At 41.5% G+C, this 20,724-nt stretch overlaps 1 protein-coding gene across 19 annotated transcripts in view; it reads right to left on the minus strand.

Moving 5' to 3' along the window:
* Positions 1-20,724, minus strand: part of FGGY (FGGY carbohydrate kinase domain containing) — a 514,571-nt gene that overhangs the window by 101,769 nt on the left and 392,078 nt on the right. For all 19 annotated transcript variants that reach the window (XM_055585688.1, XM_055585682.1, XM_055585690.1 and 16 more), the window contains one exon: positions 4,364-4,438. In XM_055585688.1, coding sequence (XP_055441663.1) covers positions 4,364-4,438 — 75 coding nt within the window. The remainder of the gene's footprint in view (positions 1-4,363; positions 4,439-20,724) is intronic.

Below are 20,724 nucleotides of genomic sequence, written 5' to 3' on the forward strand. Positions count from 1 at the left end.
GCACCACCAGGAAGGACCCTGGCCAGAGAAAACCAGGAAACTAATCCCATCACCATAAAACCTGAAACTGAGCCACATGGCAGAGCAGTTCTCCTGGGTTCTCTACCCTGCTGCTCTCTGCCCGCGTGCCCCTTCCCAATAAAGTCTCTTGCTTTGTCAGCACATGTGTTTCCTTGGACAGTTCATTTCCGAGTATTAGACCCCTTTTTGAGTCCTGGAAGAGGTCCCCCTTCCTGCAATAGTGGGGGCAGTTCAGGAGCAGAACCAGGCATTTCCAGCCCACAGGTCTCAGGTTTGTTGGAGCTATTAGCGAGTCTAGTAAGAATATGGATTAGATAAAACTTGGGCCTCCAAAGATCATCCACAGATGTAGTGTGTTAAAGAAAAGATTAAAACATGTTGTACCCTATAAGACCAGATCCTGCTTATTGAATATGCCTGATTACCCCCAGGTGTTCTTTCTTAAGCTTTTTGCGGCAGTCATGAACCCTCTTGAGAATATGATAAAGCCTACTGACCTCCCCAGAAAAAAGTCATATATAAAATAGTATTATAATTAATTTTAGGAGCCCTACAAATGGCCTTACATCTGCCATGGATCATTTGGTGTCCGTGGATTCCAGGTAACCCTAGTCTACTCTAGGAGCATGAATCTGCACCTAGGAAATAAGAGTATGGCTTTTGAATTTAAAAAAAAAAAAAAAAGCCTGGGAAGGCATTCAGGCATTTTACCTACTTTTAGAATCAAATTCACACCTAACCTTTCCATGACTCAATTCTCATTTTAAAAATGGGAATAAAACATCATATTTTTCATTTGATAACTCCATGGACTGTCTAAAATGTTAATATGCAACGAAAATTTAAAATGTGGTCTTAGACTTGATGAAATACAGAAATATCTACCTTGCAAAGTTGCTGCTGTAGACAGCATATGTAAAGCTCACAGAAGAGTGTCTAGTACACGGAAGGTATTTAGAAATGAGAGCTATTCTGGTTATTAGCTATAGGCTAAGCACTCTGCTCTGCTCTTTAACATCACTTCTAATTTTATGAAAAAAAAATCAAAAGCTGCATATTATTATCCCCATTTAGGATTTCCATAATTTGCTTAAAGCCATGCAGTCTGCTTCAGGGGAGGGGAAGCTGCCTCCTAACGTGCATGGAGATGCCGTGCAAAATGGATATTTCTGATATTTCTAAAACCAGAAACCTGGGGGCTCTTGTGATTAGCAGGCCTGAGAGGAGAGTAACACAAAGCACATTCTCTGGGAAAAGTTGCGAAGCGATCAGAACAAGAGGCGCTCCCTCCAGAGGGGCTGGGATGGCCGGTCTATCCTCCGTGTGGCATTGTCAGCAGGAAATTCCCACTCAGGCTGCTGGTTAGTTACAGGGCCTTCCCTTTCGGTAACTCAAACACCACTCTGTGTGAAACACTCCACCCTCCTTAAACGCCCCACCAAAGGGCTTTGTGCTAAAATGATTTTGTGCTCACCTTTCTGGAAAAAATGTTTTCACAGAGAAATTTAAATTAAAATTAGGCCGTTCCACTGGGAATGTACAGAACCAAATGCAAATAGAGAGACTTCAAATGCAAATAGTACTTTTAAAGAGTCTATTCTGCAAAGAAAACTATAGATGAACAGGCTATGGATAAACTGAGTGTTTGACAGGTCTTTCAATTAAGCTTGGTCAAGAGAGAATTTCACTTCATGAAGGCTTTTGCATAGTCTCAAATTAACTTCACTACAATATCTCTTTAATTTCATTCTGTTCTTAGAAAATGTCAACCATAGAAATTGCTATGGAGAGGACTGTGCTTAAATAACTTTATAATCAATAGGTGTAAGGAATATTCATAGTCAGTGAACACATTTTTTTGAACATCATGGGAAAATCTCTGGTATTAGAATGCTCATTAAAATGCACATTAAAACACACAAATGAACTAAAAGATCAGAACACCCAGATACTTTTGCAAAACAGACTGAACTCCTCACAGTTCAATGGACTGCACAACATAGCCTTATTGAAAAATCTGTCTTCAATTGCCTTTCCTTTGTGGTGCTATAAAGGTCATTAAAACAATGGAGAGAATAAATATGATAGCTTTTAATACATGTACGACCTATTACATACAAAAGTGATTTGCCAAGTGTGTGGTGTTCGGGAAAATGTAGTTGGCTTCCCCCACCCCAGCCTTCCCCCACCCCTGGCCTGCACTGTACATTCTTGGATTTCTGCTACACTGTTCTTACCAGGAAGGGGACTCTGTGGGACAATCCTGGCCAGATTAATGATGTTTTCTAAAATGTGTCAAATCAAAACTGTTCTTGGGAATGCCTAAAGGCTTATTTCAATCACGTAGCTTTTACAAACTGATCCAAGAGCAATGGTAGCATGGTAACATGAAAGAGCAAAAGCCAGAGAGCAGAAGGACAGAGGTTCAGATTCTGACTCTGCCATGCACTAGCTGTTTGACCTTGGCAAGCAGTGTTCCCTGTCTGTAAAATGAGACAAGCCCACCTACTTACAGGGTTACTCACTGTGGGTAAGGTACCCTGTTTGGTGCCTGGCACAGGCAGTGGGCATCAGTGAGAGGGAACAGTGATGATCATCAGATGATGGTGATCCTTGGCTCATCCTGGGTGGCCTCCTTCTTCATGTTTCCCTCTTAGCAGGGACTCAGAAGGATGAGCCTCATCGAGCTCTGATATTTTCCTGGATTATTCATTTTAATGCCTGTGATTCATTCCACTATAAGACTTTCCACACATTAACATCAGAAAATAAAAGCTCCTCAATACACTGTGTACCCAGGTTTATTTTACAAAGCTGTGGGTTCAAATCCCAGTTCTGCCACTTACTAGCGGTATGAAACTGAGCAAGTTAATTAACCTCACTTAGGCTTAGATTCTAATCTTTGGAACGGGGATTATAATTCCTCTCTTATAAGGTAAAGTCATATAATGTATGTAAAATATTTAGCCTACTACCTGGTATATAATATCTCAAAACTATATCATTTATTATTATTATCTTTACTATAAAGCAAGATCACTAAATAACTACCTTTATTACTGATGCATATTTCTGTTCTCCATTTTTTCATCTTTTCATACTAGTCACTCTTGCCATTTTGAGAGATGTCAGAACTATCCTTTTTTTTTTTTTTTAACCAAGTTCCCATAAATAAAGCAGGCTGACTGGTATTACTGGACTGGATAAGCTCTTATATCAATAAGACAGTTGCTTCAGTAAGTTGTTTCTAGATAAACTTGCTTATAAACTAAAAAGGATTATTTAATTGTGTTGGCCAACTCAGCTCTTTTATTGTATGTATGTGGTACCTGGGTAAACCCAAACATAAGGAAAGTACTTTAGTTGATGATATGGACATATAGAAAATATGTATGTAATTCTATTCTTTAAACCAACGAGGATATGAAAGTGGTATGTGGAGAACAGAGTAATTGAATAGCATATAGTTATATCTATATAGCATGAATAAATAAAAGTACTTTGCTTAAGTAGGTATATTTCTGAAAAATAAATTATGACTCAGAATTCAGGGAACTGATTCTCCTTTCCTTTAGTCTCCAACTCCCTTTCCAGAGCAGAGCAACTAAGCCTCACTGGATTATTGTTATTTTGGAGTTCCTACCAGCTCTGAGATCCTGAAAGCCATGACTCACTCCCTTCAAATGCACTTTCTAACATGCACATACATGCAATCTTTCATGTTATTTCAGGGTTTAGAGCCCTCCTGTAGCTCACTCACAGATCACCTCTAGACAATGAGTCCTTAGACAGTGATGCTTGACCTTCTAAAAACTTGTTTTCATTTCCAGTTGATCTTCAGTTTAGGAGTTCCTAACACTGAATTCTCCCCTTTCTCCTTCCCTAACCATCCAATGCTTTCATTTAAGCACATAATTATAAAAACAAACAGTTTCATGTTCCAAGGAAGCTTACTATTTAAAGGAACCCCAGACTGGATGCTTTTGCAAAGTGAACAATATCACATATTTTATAAATCTGGACATTCTTAACACCAGCTCTTCTTAATGCACAAGAACATGGCATCTGCTTGCTTGCTTCTATTTAATTGAACTTAGAAGACAAATTAGATAAATGGTAGGTAAGATGTTCTAAGATTTTAACTCCTTTTAGTTCTCAGCTATGTGAAGCTATTAGTAAAGCAGATAAAGATCTTCAGAATTTCCTTCTGGACAAGCATCTATTTTTGGCAAGCTCCCTAGAATCTCTGTCACAACAGCATATGATGTATCCTGGGGGATATGCAGTCTCAACTTTATCAATAGACCTAAATCTCTTTAAAAATGGCATTCAAGTGTCTTACAGCAATAGCTTGAACTGTGGCCAGGTAGAGAATGGCAAGATCATCGAGGTCCTGAGATAGTTTCAATCCAGTGACCTATAGGGATGAAGAAAAGAAAAGATGGAGCTATGGTTAGAGATAGTTCCCATGAAACACGCTCAGATGTGTTTTCTTGCCGAAGCAAGTTCATATGCAAATCCCCTTTTTGTAAGCTGAACGTGAAGCGACTACTAAATTGTTTAATCTCCAGACCTGGAAAAAGTATTCTTTCTTCCCCCAAAGAAAATGCCTTGCGTTGGATTAGAGAAAAACAAACCAAACAGTATAAGGAGATTGTGTGTGGTTTTTCTTAGGAGATTGTGTTTGGTATTTATTAGCATGGAATGAATTAAATATTTTTCTTCTTATCTGAAAACATTATTCTTTTATTACCAACACCTATTTTCTTTGGCTTACAGAAATCAACATGTAGCACTGGCATTCTAGTAAAAGATGATCTTATTCTGAGTTCTGCTACTGTCAGAAATCAGTGGGGTATTCAGAGTAAACTAACATGTCTCCTATAAATGTTATACCTGCTGCTGCTGCTGCTGCTAAGTCGCTTCAGTCATGTCCGACTCTGTGCGAACCCCATAGATGGCAGCCTACCAGGCTCCCCCGTCCCTAGGATTCTCCACGCAAGAACACTGGAGTGGGTTGCCATTTTCTTCTCCAATGCATGAAAGTGAAAAGTGAAAGTGAAGTCACTCAGTCGTGTCCGACTCTTAGTGACCCCATGGACTGCAGCCCACCAGGCTCCTCCATCCATGGGATTCTCCAGGCAAGAGTACTGGAGTGGGGTGCCATTGCCTTCTCTGAATGTTATACCTACTAGGGGATAACTTAGAATCTGTGGTTTGCAAGGGAATTCCATTAAAGTCAATCCAAACCACATGCTTTTTTATGGAGCATGTAAATTTCTGAGAGGTTCCAGGACAAGAGGTTACTGGATTTGGGTAGTTTCAAGACTTGTTCATGGTCTCACTTTCATGTCTCCCATTTGTGAAGGTGTTCTCTTGGGACATTTCTAGAGGGTGAAGACTGCCGGTTTCTTTAAGTCTAGTCCGAAGCTCGTGGGCATCAGTGCCCCAGTTCACTTCAGATTTTCATGACAAAATTAATTTATGTCCAGTACTCTTGCCTGGAAAATCCCATGGACAGAGGAGCCTGGTAGGCTGAGGGCCATGGGGTCGCTAAGAGTCGGACATGACTGACTGACTTCACTTTCACTTTTCACTTTCATGCATTGGAGAAGGAAAGGGCAACCCACTCCAGTGTTCTTGCCTGGAGAATCCCAGGGACAGGGGAGCCTGGTGGGCTGCCGTCTATGGAGTTGCACAGAGTCGGACATGACTAAAGCGACATTCAGCAGCAGCAGCAACGGTATTTACATTTCTGAGTTCAATGAAATGGTGACATACAGCCTGTACTAAAATGGGGGAGCCTACTGGTCTACCCAGGTCTCTGTCCTTCAATCGTTCCAGCCCCATTTATCATTTTCTCCAGATTCCACCTCCGGCCAGGATTAAGGCGTCAGCCTTGGCCTGTTACAGGGCACAGATATCCCTCCACTACTCAAACCATAAATCTGGGAGCACTTTCCCCTGACTTTTCTCTCCCTTCTTGTGTTTAATCAGTCTCCAAGTCTTGTACATTTGAGCTCCCAAATTTATTTTGAATCCATCCCCTCTCTTCATCTTGTCAGTCACTTCCTTAATCCAGGTCCTTCAGCACATTCTTCCTGATTGCTGAAATAGCTCCTGATCAAATCTCCCTGTTTCCAATGGGGCTTGCTCCTCTCTACAAGGGAGCTAGTGCTTATTCTCAAAAGTAAACTGATCATGTGAAAAATTGTCCCCCCATTGCCTTCAGTCTGAAGCAGAAACACCTTCCCTGTCTTCTGTGAGTGATTCTGCCCATGGTCAATCCCACTCTCTTCCCCAGTGTCTCATCTTTTCTATTCTCACTTAACATCCAGTGTTCTGGCTGGTTTTTTTTTTGGGGGGTGGGGTGGGGTGGGGTGGGTTGCTGATAGCTCAGTGGGTAAAGAATTCGCCTGGAATGCAGGAGATACAGGAGGTGTGGGTTCGATCCCTGGATCAGGAAGATTCCCTGGAGTAGGAAATGGCAACCCACTACAGTATTCCTGCCTGGAGAATCCCACGGACACAGGAGCCTGTCAGGCTGCATTCAGTGGGGTTGCAAAAAGCGAGACATGACTGAGCACACGGCACATGATTATTTATTTATATTTTAACTTTTTGGCTGCATAGCCTGTGGGATCTAGTTCCCTGGCCAGGGATCGAACTCATGTCCCCTGCAGTGGAAGCACAGGGTCTTAACCACTGGACCACCAGGGAAGTCACCCAGGTGTTCTGATTACTCATCTAAGTCTGCTAAAGTGGGTATTCCTGAATTCAGTAGAGCTACCTGCTGATGGAGGGCAGATTATGAAGCCACTCAATGATAGTAGTGGTGTTGATATGAACACAAAGGAGCATGGGAGGTTTGAAGGAGAAACCAGAAAGGAGCTCTTGGGGTACATATTTTCCAGCCAAGAACTTGGAAGGAACATCTCTCAGAAAGTTCTCCAGAGGCCTAAATATGCAGTAAGAATGTTGGAACTAGGAGAACATGAACCACACTGATACCATAGAGGTTTATGACACAGAGGAGAAAGCAGTTTGCTTAAGAGAGAATCCAGAGGTTCATGGAAGCCAGAACCCAGGTGTTCTGACAGACTCTATGTTACTCACCTCAGTACCTCCCATGCCTGCCATTGAGCCTGGTACACAGCAGCACTAAGCTAATACTTGGTGAATGTGGCGCTTCAGTGCTCCTATTTCTTTATGAATGCCATTCTCTCTTCTAACATCCTATCCCTCTCTGTCATATACAATTATAAAAGTGAAAAAAAAAGTGAAAGCGTTAGTTGCTCCTGTCATGTCTGACTCTTTAGGACACCATGGACTATAGCTCACCGGGCTCCTCTGACCATGGAATTCTCCAGGCGAGAACACTGGAGTGGGTAGCCATTTCCTTCTCCAGGAGGTCTTCCCAATCCAGGGATCAAACCTGGGTCCCTTGCACTGCAGGAAGATTCTTTCCTGTCTGAGCCACCAGGAAAGACAGTATCTATTCCCTCAGCCCCTCGCAAATTCACAGAGGTGGAGTGGGTATATTTTCTCCACACCCCAAGAAAGAAAAACACTGGACCACCACTTAATAGTTGCTTACTTCATGCTCGTCCCCCTCCCCCAACCTCCACACTTTCTCTTCCTCATCAGAGAAGTGATTTCTATGAGACTGCAGTAAAAGAAAGTAAGTTAGAGTGTTAAGTTGCTCAGTCATGTCTGGCTCTTTGAAACCCCATGAACTGTAGCTTGCCAGTCTCCTTTGGAATTCTCCAGGCAAGAATACTGGATTGGGTAACCATTCCCTCCTCCAGGGGATCTTCCTGACTTAGGAATCAAACCCAGTCTGCAGGAAGATTCTGCCGGCAGAACCCTCATTGCAGGCAGATTCCTTACTGTCTGAGACACCTGGGAAGCCCCAAGAATACTGGTGTGGATAGCCATTCTCTTCTCCAGGGGATCTTTCCAACCTGAGAATCAAACCAGGGTCTCCCACATTGCAGGCAGATTCTTTACCATCTGAGCCACCTGCGTTGCTATTTCCTACTCCAGAGGAATCTTCCTGACCCAGAGACTAAACTCGTGTCTCCTGCATTGGAGGCAGATTCTTAATCACTGCACCACCTGGGAAGCAAAAGAAGTGACCCTGTAGGTTATATGGGGCTGTTGTGTGATTTAGAAAATGGTGCTCCTGCTAGGTGGACTAAATGCAGGACATTCCATCGAGAAGAGTGAATTATAAAAAGGAGCAGAGTGGACAGGATTTCAGCCCTGCCCTAAGGCCCCTCAGCCGAACACCCTCTGTGAACACCAGCCCCAGGGAGTGCAGTGGTGCTTGGTAAAGATCACAAGTCATAAGTGGTCTCTCTTTCTTCTTCACAACTGGCCTGACCTCAACAGGTTAGGAAAAGTTATTGGGCCACAGTTTAGAGCTCTCTTCCAGAGTCAGTCCAATAGGCAGTCTACCTTTGGCTTCCTCTCGCTGGCTATCAGTGAGGTGTGAATCAGACCACGATCCTCCATGTGCTTGGGTACGAGTCTGTTTGGCAGATCAACACCCATCCACAGGAGGGTCCTGAATGCCACATGTGGATAAACTGTGATGGAGGCTTTTGACTTTTTATATAGATCATTTTCCTATTAATTTATTAGGGCTCTGTATAATAACACTGACAATGTAACTGGTTCTGATACTCTTCTCAATTAGTTAGAACCCATGAGAGGAGGACTAAAATACCACTAGATTTAGTTTTCTTAATCCCAGCAACTATTCATGAGAACTTCCCCAACGTATTTATATTCAAGCAAAAAGATACGATGAACCCTTCTCTAAATTCTGAGTGTTTTCAAAGCTCAGAAATCATAGGGAAGAAAAGAGAAGATAGTTTCTTTTCTTCAGAAATGGAGAATGAGATGATCAAGGTAAATGAGTACTAAATTTAACTCTTGAGCTGGTTTACTAGTAGCTATGGCAAAAAAAAGAAACACGATGGATGGCACAGCCTTTCTTTTATGACAAATTAAACATATCATTCTTCAAGAGAGACAAAATTATTCCTGGGGAGGAATTTATTACATGGACCATCATATGGAAGGCCTTCAGTATCAAAAGGGAGTAATAAGCAAGAATGGTTCTCCCATGGCTATTTCCAACATTCCCTCACCACTAATACCAGAGACATGAGTTGAAATGTGACTCAGTGAAAGACACTTCTCTCTAAACTGTGAAATTACTATGGCCCAGGGTCCCTGCTTTCTTGACATCTCACCTTATTTGCCAATGTAGACAGTAGAAGAACAGATAATCATTTGATTCTCCCTCAAGTATCAGGCATCCCAGCCTCATCTTGACAAAAATCAAATGACAGTCAACCCAAGATGGAACTTTCTAAGGTGTGTCTGTCATGTGGACCACTCAGGAGGCTACAGAGGACCCTCATGGAGCTATCATGGCAAGAGGTGGCAGAGCCCTGGAGATGCCAGGATGTCCTGGGGGAGGCACAGCTTTGCAGCCAGCCAGAAAGCTGGAACAGGCCAGAGGAGCCGATACTCTTGGCTGAAGGCTGAATGGCTCCATCAGTAAGAAGATATGAAAAGGAAGCATAAGTGGAAGGAATCTGTTTATAGATGCACATGTGCCTGTTTCAAATGCTTGGGAGAGAGTGAAATGAGTGGGGAAGCCCCCATGGAGAGTTCCAATGGTAAGCATATTTTATTTATTTTGACTATTGTGAAATGAAGACTGTAACAGAAAACATTCATAATTAACATTTAGAGGCATATGGTGGCCGAAGAGACGTGAACTGCAATGGATAATTTCAACCTCCTAGGTACGATTATAAAACATTTATGTAAATACTATTGGGATTTATAACGGTGAAAGAAAGATGATACGCTTTGGAGTAAGATGTTCTCTCTAATTGACTGCAGGACAATTGTGAGTTTTGTTGTCTGAGCCTCAGTTTTTTAAATTCTGTAAAATAAGAATAATAATACCTCAAGGTATTTAATAATTAAATGAGTTATCATTTGCAAAGCATCTAACTTTTTATGCAAGCTGTACCAAATCAACAAGAGCTAGATACTTATAGCACTTAATAAATGTTCATACTCATCCCTTTTCTCTTAATAAATGTTCACTTCTGTTCTTCTGAATTACATGAGCAGCTCAATCTCATTCACTAATTGGGATATAGAAACAAAAGATCTCCTGCACCATGCTGTGGGTACTCCCAAGGTATCAGCGATGGGGACTGAAGACCAGTAGTGGTATAGGGTGGGGAAGGCAGAGCAGAAACAGTGCTGGGTGTCAGATCAGGATCATGTGAGACGTCTAGGAGTGTGGAGAAGCAGGGTGCCCCGATGAGCGTCCAGCAATAGCACAGTGAAAGACTCACTTTCAAGGACTTCTTGGAGAAGCCTTAGTCCTTATCAACATACACACTTCCATTCATTCTGTGAAAGGAAAGAGACATGATCTTCACCCTGGACTTCAGCTGAAATCCTATACCCTCCAGGCAGCTGTGTGAACTTGGGCTTATCTCTTAATGCTTTCCTGAGATCTGAGTTAAAGGCAGATTTCCTGTGATCCATCTTCTGGTTACTGAGCTTTTGGTGGGGGCCAGCAATCTGCATTTTTAGCAAGGCCTGAATGCACGATAAATTGTACGAACAATTGTCCTAAACCTTGGTTATGTCAATTATAGGTCCATAGGCCACAGAGTAGTTGAGATTATAAACAAAGGTCTATTAGTAATTTAGTTAGCTAAGTTTTTCCCTTCTTAGTTGTTCAAAAAATTAAGTGATTATGTATATTGGTAAGAAAAAAATGCTTAGAAATAGAGCTCGAGGGGTTTCTAAACATTATGAAAGACAAGAAAACGGAATTCTTTGTCATAAGATTTTCTAGGGTCATCAGAGTTTGATGGAGTATCCAAGGCTCAAGGGAATTGACTGAAAGCTTTTCAGAACACAAAGGAACAAGAAACGGTCTGCTGTTCAGTCAATAATGAAGGAGATGATGGGCGTATAGCAAGGAAATAAGGAGGATCAGAGAAAGATTTCTGGTAAACCTCTGGAGAGAGGCCAGAGATTGGAGAACAGGTCTCAGATAGTCAGCAGTCTGGAAGAGAAAGGGAGATAAAATTTCCCCAAAATATTTATAGGTTATCAGTATCAGGGATGGAGACCAACACTTGGCATTGTCAAAAACTCACCCAGAAATGGGAAATGCATATAAATATATTAACACAATGTGATAGGCCAAATTTAGGTTAACATCCCCTGACTATCATGCTGCTGCTGCTAAGTCACTTCAGTCATGTCTGACCCTGTGTGACCCCAGATGGCAGCCCACCAGGCTCCCCCGTCCCTGGGATTCTCCAGGTAAGAGCACTGGAGTGGGTTGCCATTTCCTTCTCCAATGCATGAAAGTGAAAAGTGAAAATGAACTTGCTCAGTCATGTCCGACTCTTAGTGACCCCATGGACTGCAGCCCACCAGGCTCCTCGGTCCATGGGACTTTTCCAGGCAAGAGTACTGGAGTGGGGTGCCATTGCCTTGTCCCCTGACTACCCTACAAAACACTAATTTGGGCACTGCTACAAAGGGCTTTTGCAGATGGAACTGGTTACTAGCCAGTTGATCTTAAAATAGGGATATTACCCTGGATTATCCTTTTGGGCCCAATGTAATCCTGTGAGCTATTAAAAACAGAAGAAGAAGACAGAAGAGTCAGTCAAGAGATACAGTAGAATAATGTAGGAGAGATGAGGTAGAATTGGAAATTAGAGAGATTCAAAGCATGGGAAGGACTTGATCTGCCATTGCTGGCTCTAAAGATGGAGAAAGAGGACGATGAGCCAAGGCATTCATGTGGTCTCTCGAACCTGAGGATCCCTAGCTAACAGCTATGTTGGAAACAGGCACCTCTGTCTTACAACTGCACAGAGCTGAGTTTGGCCAACAACTTGAAGGATTTGATAGCAGATTATTCCCAGAACCTCCCTTAGTTCTGATCTCATGAAAACAGGAGCAGAGAAACCAGTTGGGCCAGCCTGGGCTTCTGACCTACATAACTGTGAGATAATAAATTTAAGCCTTGAACTTCCCTTGTGGACCAGTGGTTAAGAATCTGCCTGCCAACGCAGGAGACAAGGGTTTGATATGTTGTCTAGAAAGATTCCACATACCATAGAGCAATTAAGCCTGTGTACCTCAACCGCTGAGGCCTGTGCAACAAGAGAAGCCACCACCATGAGAAGCCTGAACACAACAAAGGGGAGCCCCCACTCACCACAACTAGAGAAAGTGTGTGCGTAGCAATGAAGACCCAGCAGAGCCAAAGTTAAATAAGTCATTTACAAATAAATATAAAAAATACATTTAAGCCACTAAGCTTGTGGTAATTTATTCCAGAAGCAATGGACAACTAATACACATATGACAACTGGAGAACGGACTGACATTCTCCTTCACAGCCTATTTTGTTGGTGAACTCTATACCAAGAACACTAGTCCATTTGCTGTTTCCCAGATGTACCAGGTGGAGTAGGAAATGGCAACCCACTCCTGTATTCTTGCATGGAGAATTCCATGGACAGAGGAGCCTGGCAGGCTACAGTTCATAGGACCGCAAAGAGTTGGACATGACTGAAGCAACTTAGCACAGCACAGCACAGATGTACCAGGTACTTCACACCTTCATCTGCCTTGCTTCTGATGTGCTAAACCTAAGTCTAAAAAATCTAAATCTAAAATAATCATGTATTTTAATATGCATTTAACAAGGCTGTTTTGGTCAACAGTCCTGGTTCACATTTGCTGTCATGTAACCTGTCTTGGATTTACACACAACTTGGATCCCATCCTGGGTCCTCTGGCCTTAATTATTTCCCATTATTCATCTCTTAGGTCTTCCTGGCAGATTTCCACCTGATTTACTCCTCAATCTTTTATCATGATACACTATCTTGAGAAAGGATCCTGTTCACAATCCACACTGCCCCCTAGCCCCAGTTTTGTCATTTGGTGTATACAGGGAAGATAAAAAGCACTAAGAAAAGACTGATTCTATACTGCAATTAAAAAAGAAAAATCACTAAACTGAGGGAGAAATATTTCAGACATTGAAAACAGAACAAAAGGAATGCCAAAAATACAAAGATTTAATTTTTCATTTGAGAATGTCAGTGACCTCGGTTTGAACTGACTGGGTTCTACTACTACTTCTGGTCTTTTCTTCCCTGAGTGAATTACTTAGACTCTCTGACCCTCAATTTCTCCACTGTTTTCAATGCGGTAATAATACTGTCTTGCAGGGTTATAAAGAAAGTTGGTGATGATGCTTGGAAGGCATCTATCATGGTGCTTGGTAGGTCATGATTCCTGAAAAAAAAGCACCTATTACAAATCATCATACTAGCTGGTAAATTAGTTGCTTTAATAAAAAAAATACATTATCTGAAAACCAGTTAAATGATACTGAGGATATTAAACTTCATTATAGGAGTCGATTTTTCATAGACAAAAACAATATGTGAAAGAATGGTACATAAAACAATATTAAATCAGAACCAAAAAAATCAATAAACTCATGTCAAAGAGTCCACGTGTTTCCAAGGCTTACAAATATATCATTCAAACGCTGCTTAATTGGTCCATGAGCTTCCAACTCGATCATCTATCTCCCAATCAGGCGAAGCCACAGGGATACAGCCTCTGGCTTCTCTGCACACACTCACCAGAATTGCTGACTCCCCCACATCTGACTCTGTTTAGCCATGTCCGTCTCTAGCTGGGAGTCAGTCCTCTGGGAACTGGCTAAGATCTCATAGCGCTTCTTTCCTGACTTCCTCCTAGTTTTCCACACGCACGTTGCACTGTGCTTGCTTTGAAGAGCCCTTGGAACAGCGCTGAACCTCTCCAGCAGTTTGAGCAGCATATGGCCTTATGTTAGAAATCACAGCTCTTCAAAGAACCAGAAAATAACTTTCCGTTCTGGGTAGTGTTGTACTTGCAAAATGAAGCAGGGAAAACACGTTTCAGCCAATTGGTGAATGTGGTGTGTTCTCACCTCCTGGTATGTCTCTGAGGTAATTTACTTCTCTGAGTGGGCGTTTCAGGAAAAGAATTTTTGAAAACCCACCATAACAAAGAGGGCATATTGATTTGAGAATAAACACTGGTTGTGTACACAAGGAGGCAAGGACTCTTTTACAACTCCTACAGCCCTAGCTGTTTTGTAAGGCACAGCAAAGGGGAGTTTCCCATCATATTGATGAAGAAACTGAGGGCTGATAATTTAAATACTTAAGTGTGAAGTGTGCTCAGTCACTCAGTTGTGTCCAAATCTTTGTGACCCCATGGACTGTGGCCCACCAGGCTCCTCAGCCCGGGGGATTTTTCAGGCAAGAGTACTAGAATGGGTAGCCATTCCAGGATCCCCTGGGAAGACCTGAGGGATGGAACCCACGCCTCTTATGTCTGTGGCATCGGCAAGTGGATTCTTCAGCACTACTGCAACCTGGGAAAAAGGTGAATCTCTAAACTTGTACGAAACATGGTTCCTATGGTGGACCGAGTGATTGTTTAGTTTCTCTAGCTGATTGTTTGTGGCTGGAGGCCTTGGTGGCTGGTAGGTACCATCTGTTCTGAGCCTAAAGTGGATGGCTGGTGACCAGCTGCCTGGGATTCAAAGGCCATCTTGTAAACATGCAAGTAAGGGCCACTAAGCAGGACCTACAATTCAAAAGTAGCTGCCGTTGCTGTCTGTCTGCTGTGTGACAGTCTCTCCATTTGATTCTGACAATGACCTTGCAAGGAAGCCTCTGCTGCCCCTGCTTACTGACAAGCAGACAGACCTCACAGAGCTAACCCCAGAGGTCACACACAGCTGGCACATTTTCAAGCTACGTCTGACTTCAAATCCTGGGCTCACTTTATTGTTTCACTTGAGTAAAAGCTATCCAACCAATTTTCACTTGACTAAAAGCTATCTAACCAATCATTCAAAATAAAAATCACACATACGTCTACTATCTAAGACACACAACCATTACTGGTGGTATTTAGCTTCATCTCTATGACCACATGACCACATCATACTTCTTTAAAAAGTATTGTTTTTGTTTTTAAAGAACCTAGAATCATTGGTGTTAAACGTTTTGATGTTGACTGCTGTTACCCAGCCTCCTTTCAAACATCAGATGCATGACCCTTACCTCTCCATGCCTCATTTATCAAGTGGCAAGGAGAAATATTTACATAGGTGGCTACTTGGTTCAAGCATACTATTAAGTTGCCCACCCTCTAACCATCGCTGTTTTGAGTCCAGTGCCACAGGTCAATCCTGCATCACTGAAGGAGAAATGAAACAGCTAGTAACATGGCAGGAAGCCAACTCTTACCAGAATAAAAGAGTGATTCCTATCAAGCCTCATGGAAGGATTCCTGAGTTTTACCCTGTTCTATTTAAGAGGGTAGGCACCTAAAGTGGAAGGGTTTAGAGCCAGGTCAAACCAGGAGTGGTGATTACTTCTGAAATCTGAGTCAGTGAGGATGGAAAGAAAAATAGAACTATTAATTGAGAAAAGATAGGGTTAGAGCTTAAATCCAAGAATCAGGGTAAGGGGAAAAATGGGAGAACAAGCAAGAAGGCTAGTGGTCAGACAAGGGGAGCAGGGACTGGACTGTGGAGTATGGTTCAGTGTGAAATCATGCATGATAGAGCTCTGGGGACTCCTTTTTATAGTCAATGCATCCCATGAAGACCAGAGGTATGAGTTAAGGAAACCTCGGGATAGGTTACCCACTCCAGCATTCTCAGGCTTCCTTGATAGGCTTCCCTTAGGCTCAGACAATAAAGAATCCTCCTGCAATGCAGGAGACCTGGGTTTGATCCCTGGGTTGGGAAGATCCCCTGGAGGAGGGCATGGCAACCGACTCTAGTATTCTTGCCTGGAGAATCCCCATGGACAGAGGAACCTGGTAGGCCAGTGTCCATGGGGTCGCAAAGAGTTGGACATGCTGCTGCTGCTGCTAAGTCACTTCAGTCGTGTCCGACTCTGTGCGACCCCATAGATGGCAGCCCACCAGGCTCCCCCGTCCCTGGGATTCTCCAGGCAAGAACACTGGAGGGGGTTGCCATTTCCTTCTCCAATGCATGACTGAGCGACTAAGCATAGCACACAGCACATGGGTGTGCATCCTAAAAGCTGGGATTCCTGTTTTCATCTAAGCTCTGCTGCTTCTTGGTGTTGTGACCTTGGCAGGTCACTGTTCCTTCCTCCCTTGGCAAGTGAAGGCTGAAATAATTGCTTAACCAGAAGGCAATTATTCAGTGCCCATCTTTGATCTAAGCACTGTTGAAATTAGAAACAAAATAAGCCATACAATCCTTACAATAAGCCTTACAATCAAAAATTTTTTCTAATACATTTAAAGCACATGTTGCTTCGTGACAGCTCTGATCTTATTTTTTTAGTACAAATTATGAATTTTGCATTCAAATCTTCAATGTAGGTTTTAATCTTGCTACTATATTTTCAGTTGTCTTTATTATTTCCTTTGTTTTCTTATTCCATTGGCTCTCTATCTGAACTCACTTTTTTCTAATAAGTTTCTGCCCTCTTTCACTGAGATGTGCTTTGAAAAAAAATCCTATTGAATATGCCGAGAAGTTTTAAAATATTCTCTTTGGTTTCAGTAGTAAGTAATTTTTAAGAGGCCTTTCCCTTAAGCATTCAAAATGGTATTTCTTTTACTTTATATGCAACATGTTTTTCCTAAGGGACTCACTTTATTACTATTTTTTTAAAATCACTTTTACTAGGGCACTATACATATTCAGTATTTCCCAGCACACTGTACACATGATTTACTCTCAGCCCCACTCACTGTAACTTGGGTTTGCCTCTTCAGATCTTTAGCAGGTTGCCAATTCCCAGAGTCTAGCAGTTTTTATTTTGTGTAGCTTTGTTGGCCTGAGGGGGATGACCACTGCCTGGCTTTCTGACCCTAGAGCAGATGACAGACATGTAAAGCTACCCCCCTCTGTCAAATTCACAGAGTTTCCCTATCTCTGCCCCAGTAAGAGAGTTCGATTCAGGGTCCTCAGACTGCAGCCCATCAGCATACATCCTAAATCAGCCTTGCAGCCCAGCTGGCTACTTGGGTCGGCACTTTTCTAATGGACTGAACTGAAAGGGAAGATAAGGTCTGGGATGTGGAAGAGTTCTGGGAAACTAAGCGCACTGGCTGCTTCCAAAAAGCAAAGCAAAACAAAACATAAAACCTTAACCATCAGCATTAGAGTAGAGGGATGACTGCTCTGTTTTTAGGCTTAAAGGGACCTTGCATTTTTAAGCTAGGGACCAGGAAGTGGAGAGGTCCCAACTTTTGCAAGGCTGATGGTTTATTTTGTTCACCTGTCAGACATTATATTTCTCAAACAAGTTATTAAATACATTTAATCTTTTTGATTCTGTAAAACCTTCCCAGATTCTCCCTAAGAGTGTCAATTCTAGTTTTTCTAGTTGAATGTCATCTCAATTGTTTAAGTCAGCACATGTTTATGCTTTTTTCTTGCATCTTCGTAGATATTTTCAAATGAAGCAGAGAAAGGCTGCATCAGGGTTTGTTGCCCAAATGCCACCTAAAAGATTCAAACTCAGGCATTTACTGAGTACCTCCTTTGGCTTGTGGGACTTCCCTGGTAGCTCAGACGGTAAAGCATCCGCCTACAATGTGGGAGACCTGGGTTCAATCCCTGGGTTGAGACGATCTCCTAGAGAAGGAAATGGCAACCCACTCCAGTATTCTTGCCTGGAAAATCCCATGGATGGAGGAACCTGGTAGGCTACAGTCCATGGGGTTGCAAAGAGGTGGACACAACTGAGCAACTTCACAGATGTCTGTATTACAGTATGTACATATACACACACATTCACACATGTACAATATTATTCCCCCAATTATCATGTGAACTTGGAACAGGTACAGTTTCAAGTCTGTTTCCCCTCAGTTTAGCCTAGGCCTGCACATAGTAGGTGATCAATAAAGGGTAACAGAAAAGAGCCAACCATGGAGAGAGAAAAGAATTGGGAGAGTGTGCTGTTGGTGAAGCAGAAGAACAGGGGGTGGCCACTGGTTCTCTGAGAGATTTTTTATTACCTAGATAGAATGCTAAGTGCAATCCATCACTGGTTAGACAGTGACATATGGACCCCAAAATTGTAAACATTCACCCACCATGCTCTCCCCCCCCAGAACACTGCACTGTTACGAACACTGTTCGTAAACCCTTTTTCTATTTCACTCAGTCAATGTCACCTCCTATCTGAAGCTTTTTGTCAATGTCACCTCCTATCTGAAGCTTTTCTTGACTGCTGAGACCATGGTGGGCCATCATTTTCTATATGTCTATAGCGCCTTGGACAGTGAGTGGCATCTGGAGCTTGAACTTGTATCCCCATTGCCTGTTTATATAAACCATATATTGTTCATGCCCTACTGGTATTTTCTTAGTAGGGCTTGGCACAAAGTAGGCATCAAATAAATTTTTTCTGAATGAGTGTTGCAGAAAGTAGTCACTGTAGGTTCTGGCAAAAGGATAAAATGACAAATAGATTCAGGGTGATTATTTGGATGTTATCCAAAACTGGACTGAGGGAAAGAGATTTGAACATAGATACAAAAATCCTCAAGAAAATACTAGCAAACTGGATCCAACAACACATCAAAAGGACCACACATCATGATCACGTAAGGTTTATCCCCAGGATGCAAGGATTTTTCAATATACACAAATTAATCTAATTCTTTGAAAACTGATACAAATGTGATACAAACTGAAGAATAAAAACCATATGATCATCTCAATAGTTGCATAAAAAGTTTTCAACAAAATTCAACACCTATTTATGATTAAAAACTCTCCAGAAACTGGGCATAAAAGAAAACTATCTCAACATAATAAAGGCCATATATGACAAACCCACAGCTAACATCATACTCAATGGTGAAAAACTAAAAGCATTTCCTCTAAGATTAGGAACAAGACAAGGATGTCTACTCTCACCACTTTTACTCAACATAATTTTAGACATCCTAGCCATGGCAATCAGAGAAGAAAAAAGAAATAAAAGGAATCCAAACTGGAAAAGCAGAAGTAAAACTGTTTGCAGATACATGACACTGTACATAGAAAATCCTAAAGATGCTATCAGAAAACTACTAGAGCTTATCAATGAATTCAATAAAATTGAAGGAAACAAAAGAATATGCAAAAATCTGTTGCATTTCTATACACTAACAATGAAAGATCAGAAAGAAAAATTAAGGAAACAATCCCATTTACCACCACATCAAAAAGAATAAAATACCTAGGAATAAACCTACCTAAGGAGGCAAAAGACCTGTACTCTGAAAGCTATAAGACACTGATGAAAAAAACTGAAGATGACACAAACAGATGAAAAGATATACTATGTTCTTGAAATGGAAGAATTAATATTGTCAAAATAACTATACTACCCAAAGCAATCTACAGAATCCACGCAATCCCTATCAAATTGGCAATTTTCAAAGAACTAGATAAACAAAATTTTAAAATGTGTATGGAAACACAGAAGACTCTGAATAGCCAAAAGAATCTTGAAGTAGAATAGAGCTGGAAGAATCATGCATCCTGACCTCAGACTATATTACAAAGTTACAGTAATCAAAGCAGTATAGTACTGGCCAGCAGAAATATAGATCAATGGAGCAGGATGGAAAGCTCAGAAATAAACCCACACATCTATGTTCAATATTCTATGACAAAAGAGGAAAGAATATACAAGGGAGAGAAGACAGTCCCTTCAATAATTGGTGCTGGGGAAACTGGATAGCTACATGTCAAAGAATAAATTAGAACATTCTCCAATACCATACAAAAAATAAGCTTGAAATGGATAAAAGACTTAAATATAAGACCAGATACTATAAAACGCTTGGAAGAAAACAGACAGAGCACTCTTTGACATAAATAACAGCAATATCGTTCTGGATCCATCTCTTAGGATTAATGAAAACGAAAACAAAAATAAACAAATGGGGCCTAATTATACTTAGAAGCTTTTTCACAGAAAAGGAAACCATAAACAAAACAAAAAGACAGCCCACAGAATTGGAGAAAATATTTGCAAATGAGGTAACTGACAAGCGATTAACCTCCAAAACACACAAGCAGTTCATGCATCTCAATCTAAAAAACCAGACAACCTAATCAAAAATGGGCAAAACATCTAAATAGATATTTCCCTAAAAAGACATACAGATGACCAGAAAGCACACGAAAAGATGCTCAACACTACTAATTATTTGTTGTTGTTGTTCAGTTGCTAAGTCATGTCTGATTCTTTGTGATTATTAGAGAAATGCAAATCAAAATGCAACGTGTCATCACCTCATCAGTCAGAATGGCCATAATCAAAAACTCTACAAACAAAAATGCTAGAGAGGTGTGGAGAAAAGGGAACCCTACTACACTGTTGGTGGAAATGTAAGTTGGTACCGCCACTATGGAGAACAGTATGGAGGTTTCTTAAGAAAACTAAAAACAGAACTACCACATGATACTTCAGTCTCACTCCTGGGCAAATATCTGGAGAAAACCATAATTTTAAAAGATACAGGCACCCCAACATTCATTGCAGCACTATTACAACA

This window comes from Bubalus kerabau, chromosome 6, assembly GCF_029407905.1.
Source record: "Bubalus kerabau isolate K-KA32 ecotype Philippines breed swamp buffalo chromosome 6, PCC_UOA_SB_1v2, whole genome shotgun sequence".
NCBI lineage: Eukaryota > Metazoa > Chordata > Mammalia > Artiodactyla > Bovidae > Bubalus > Bubalus kerabau.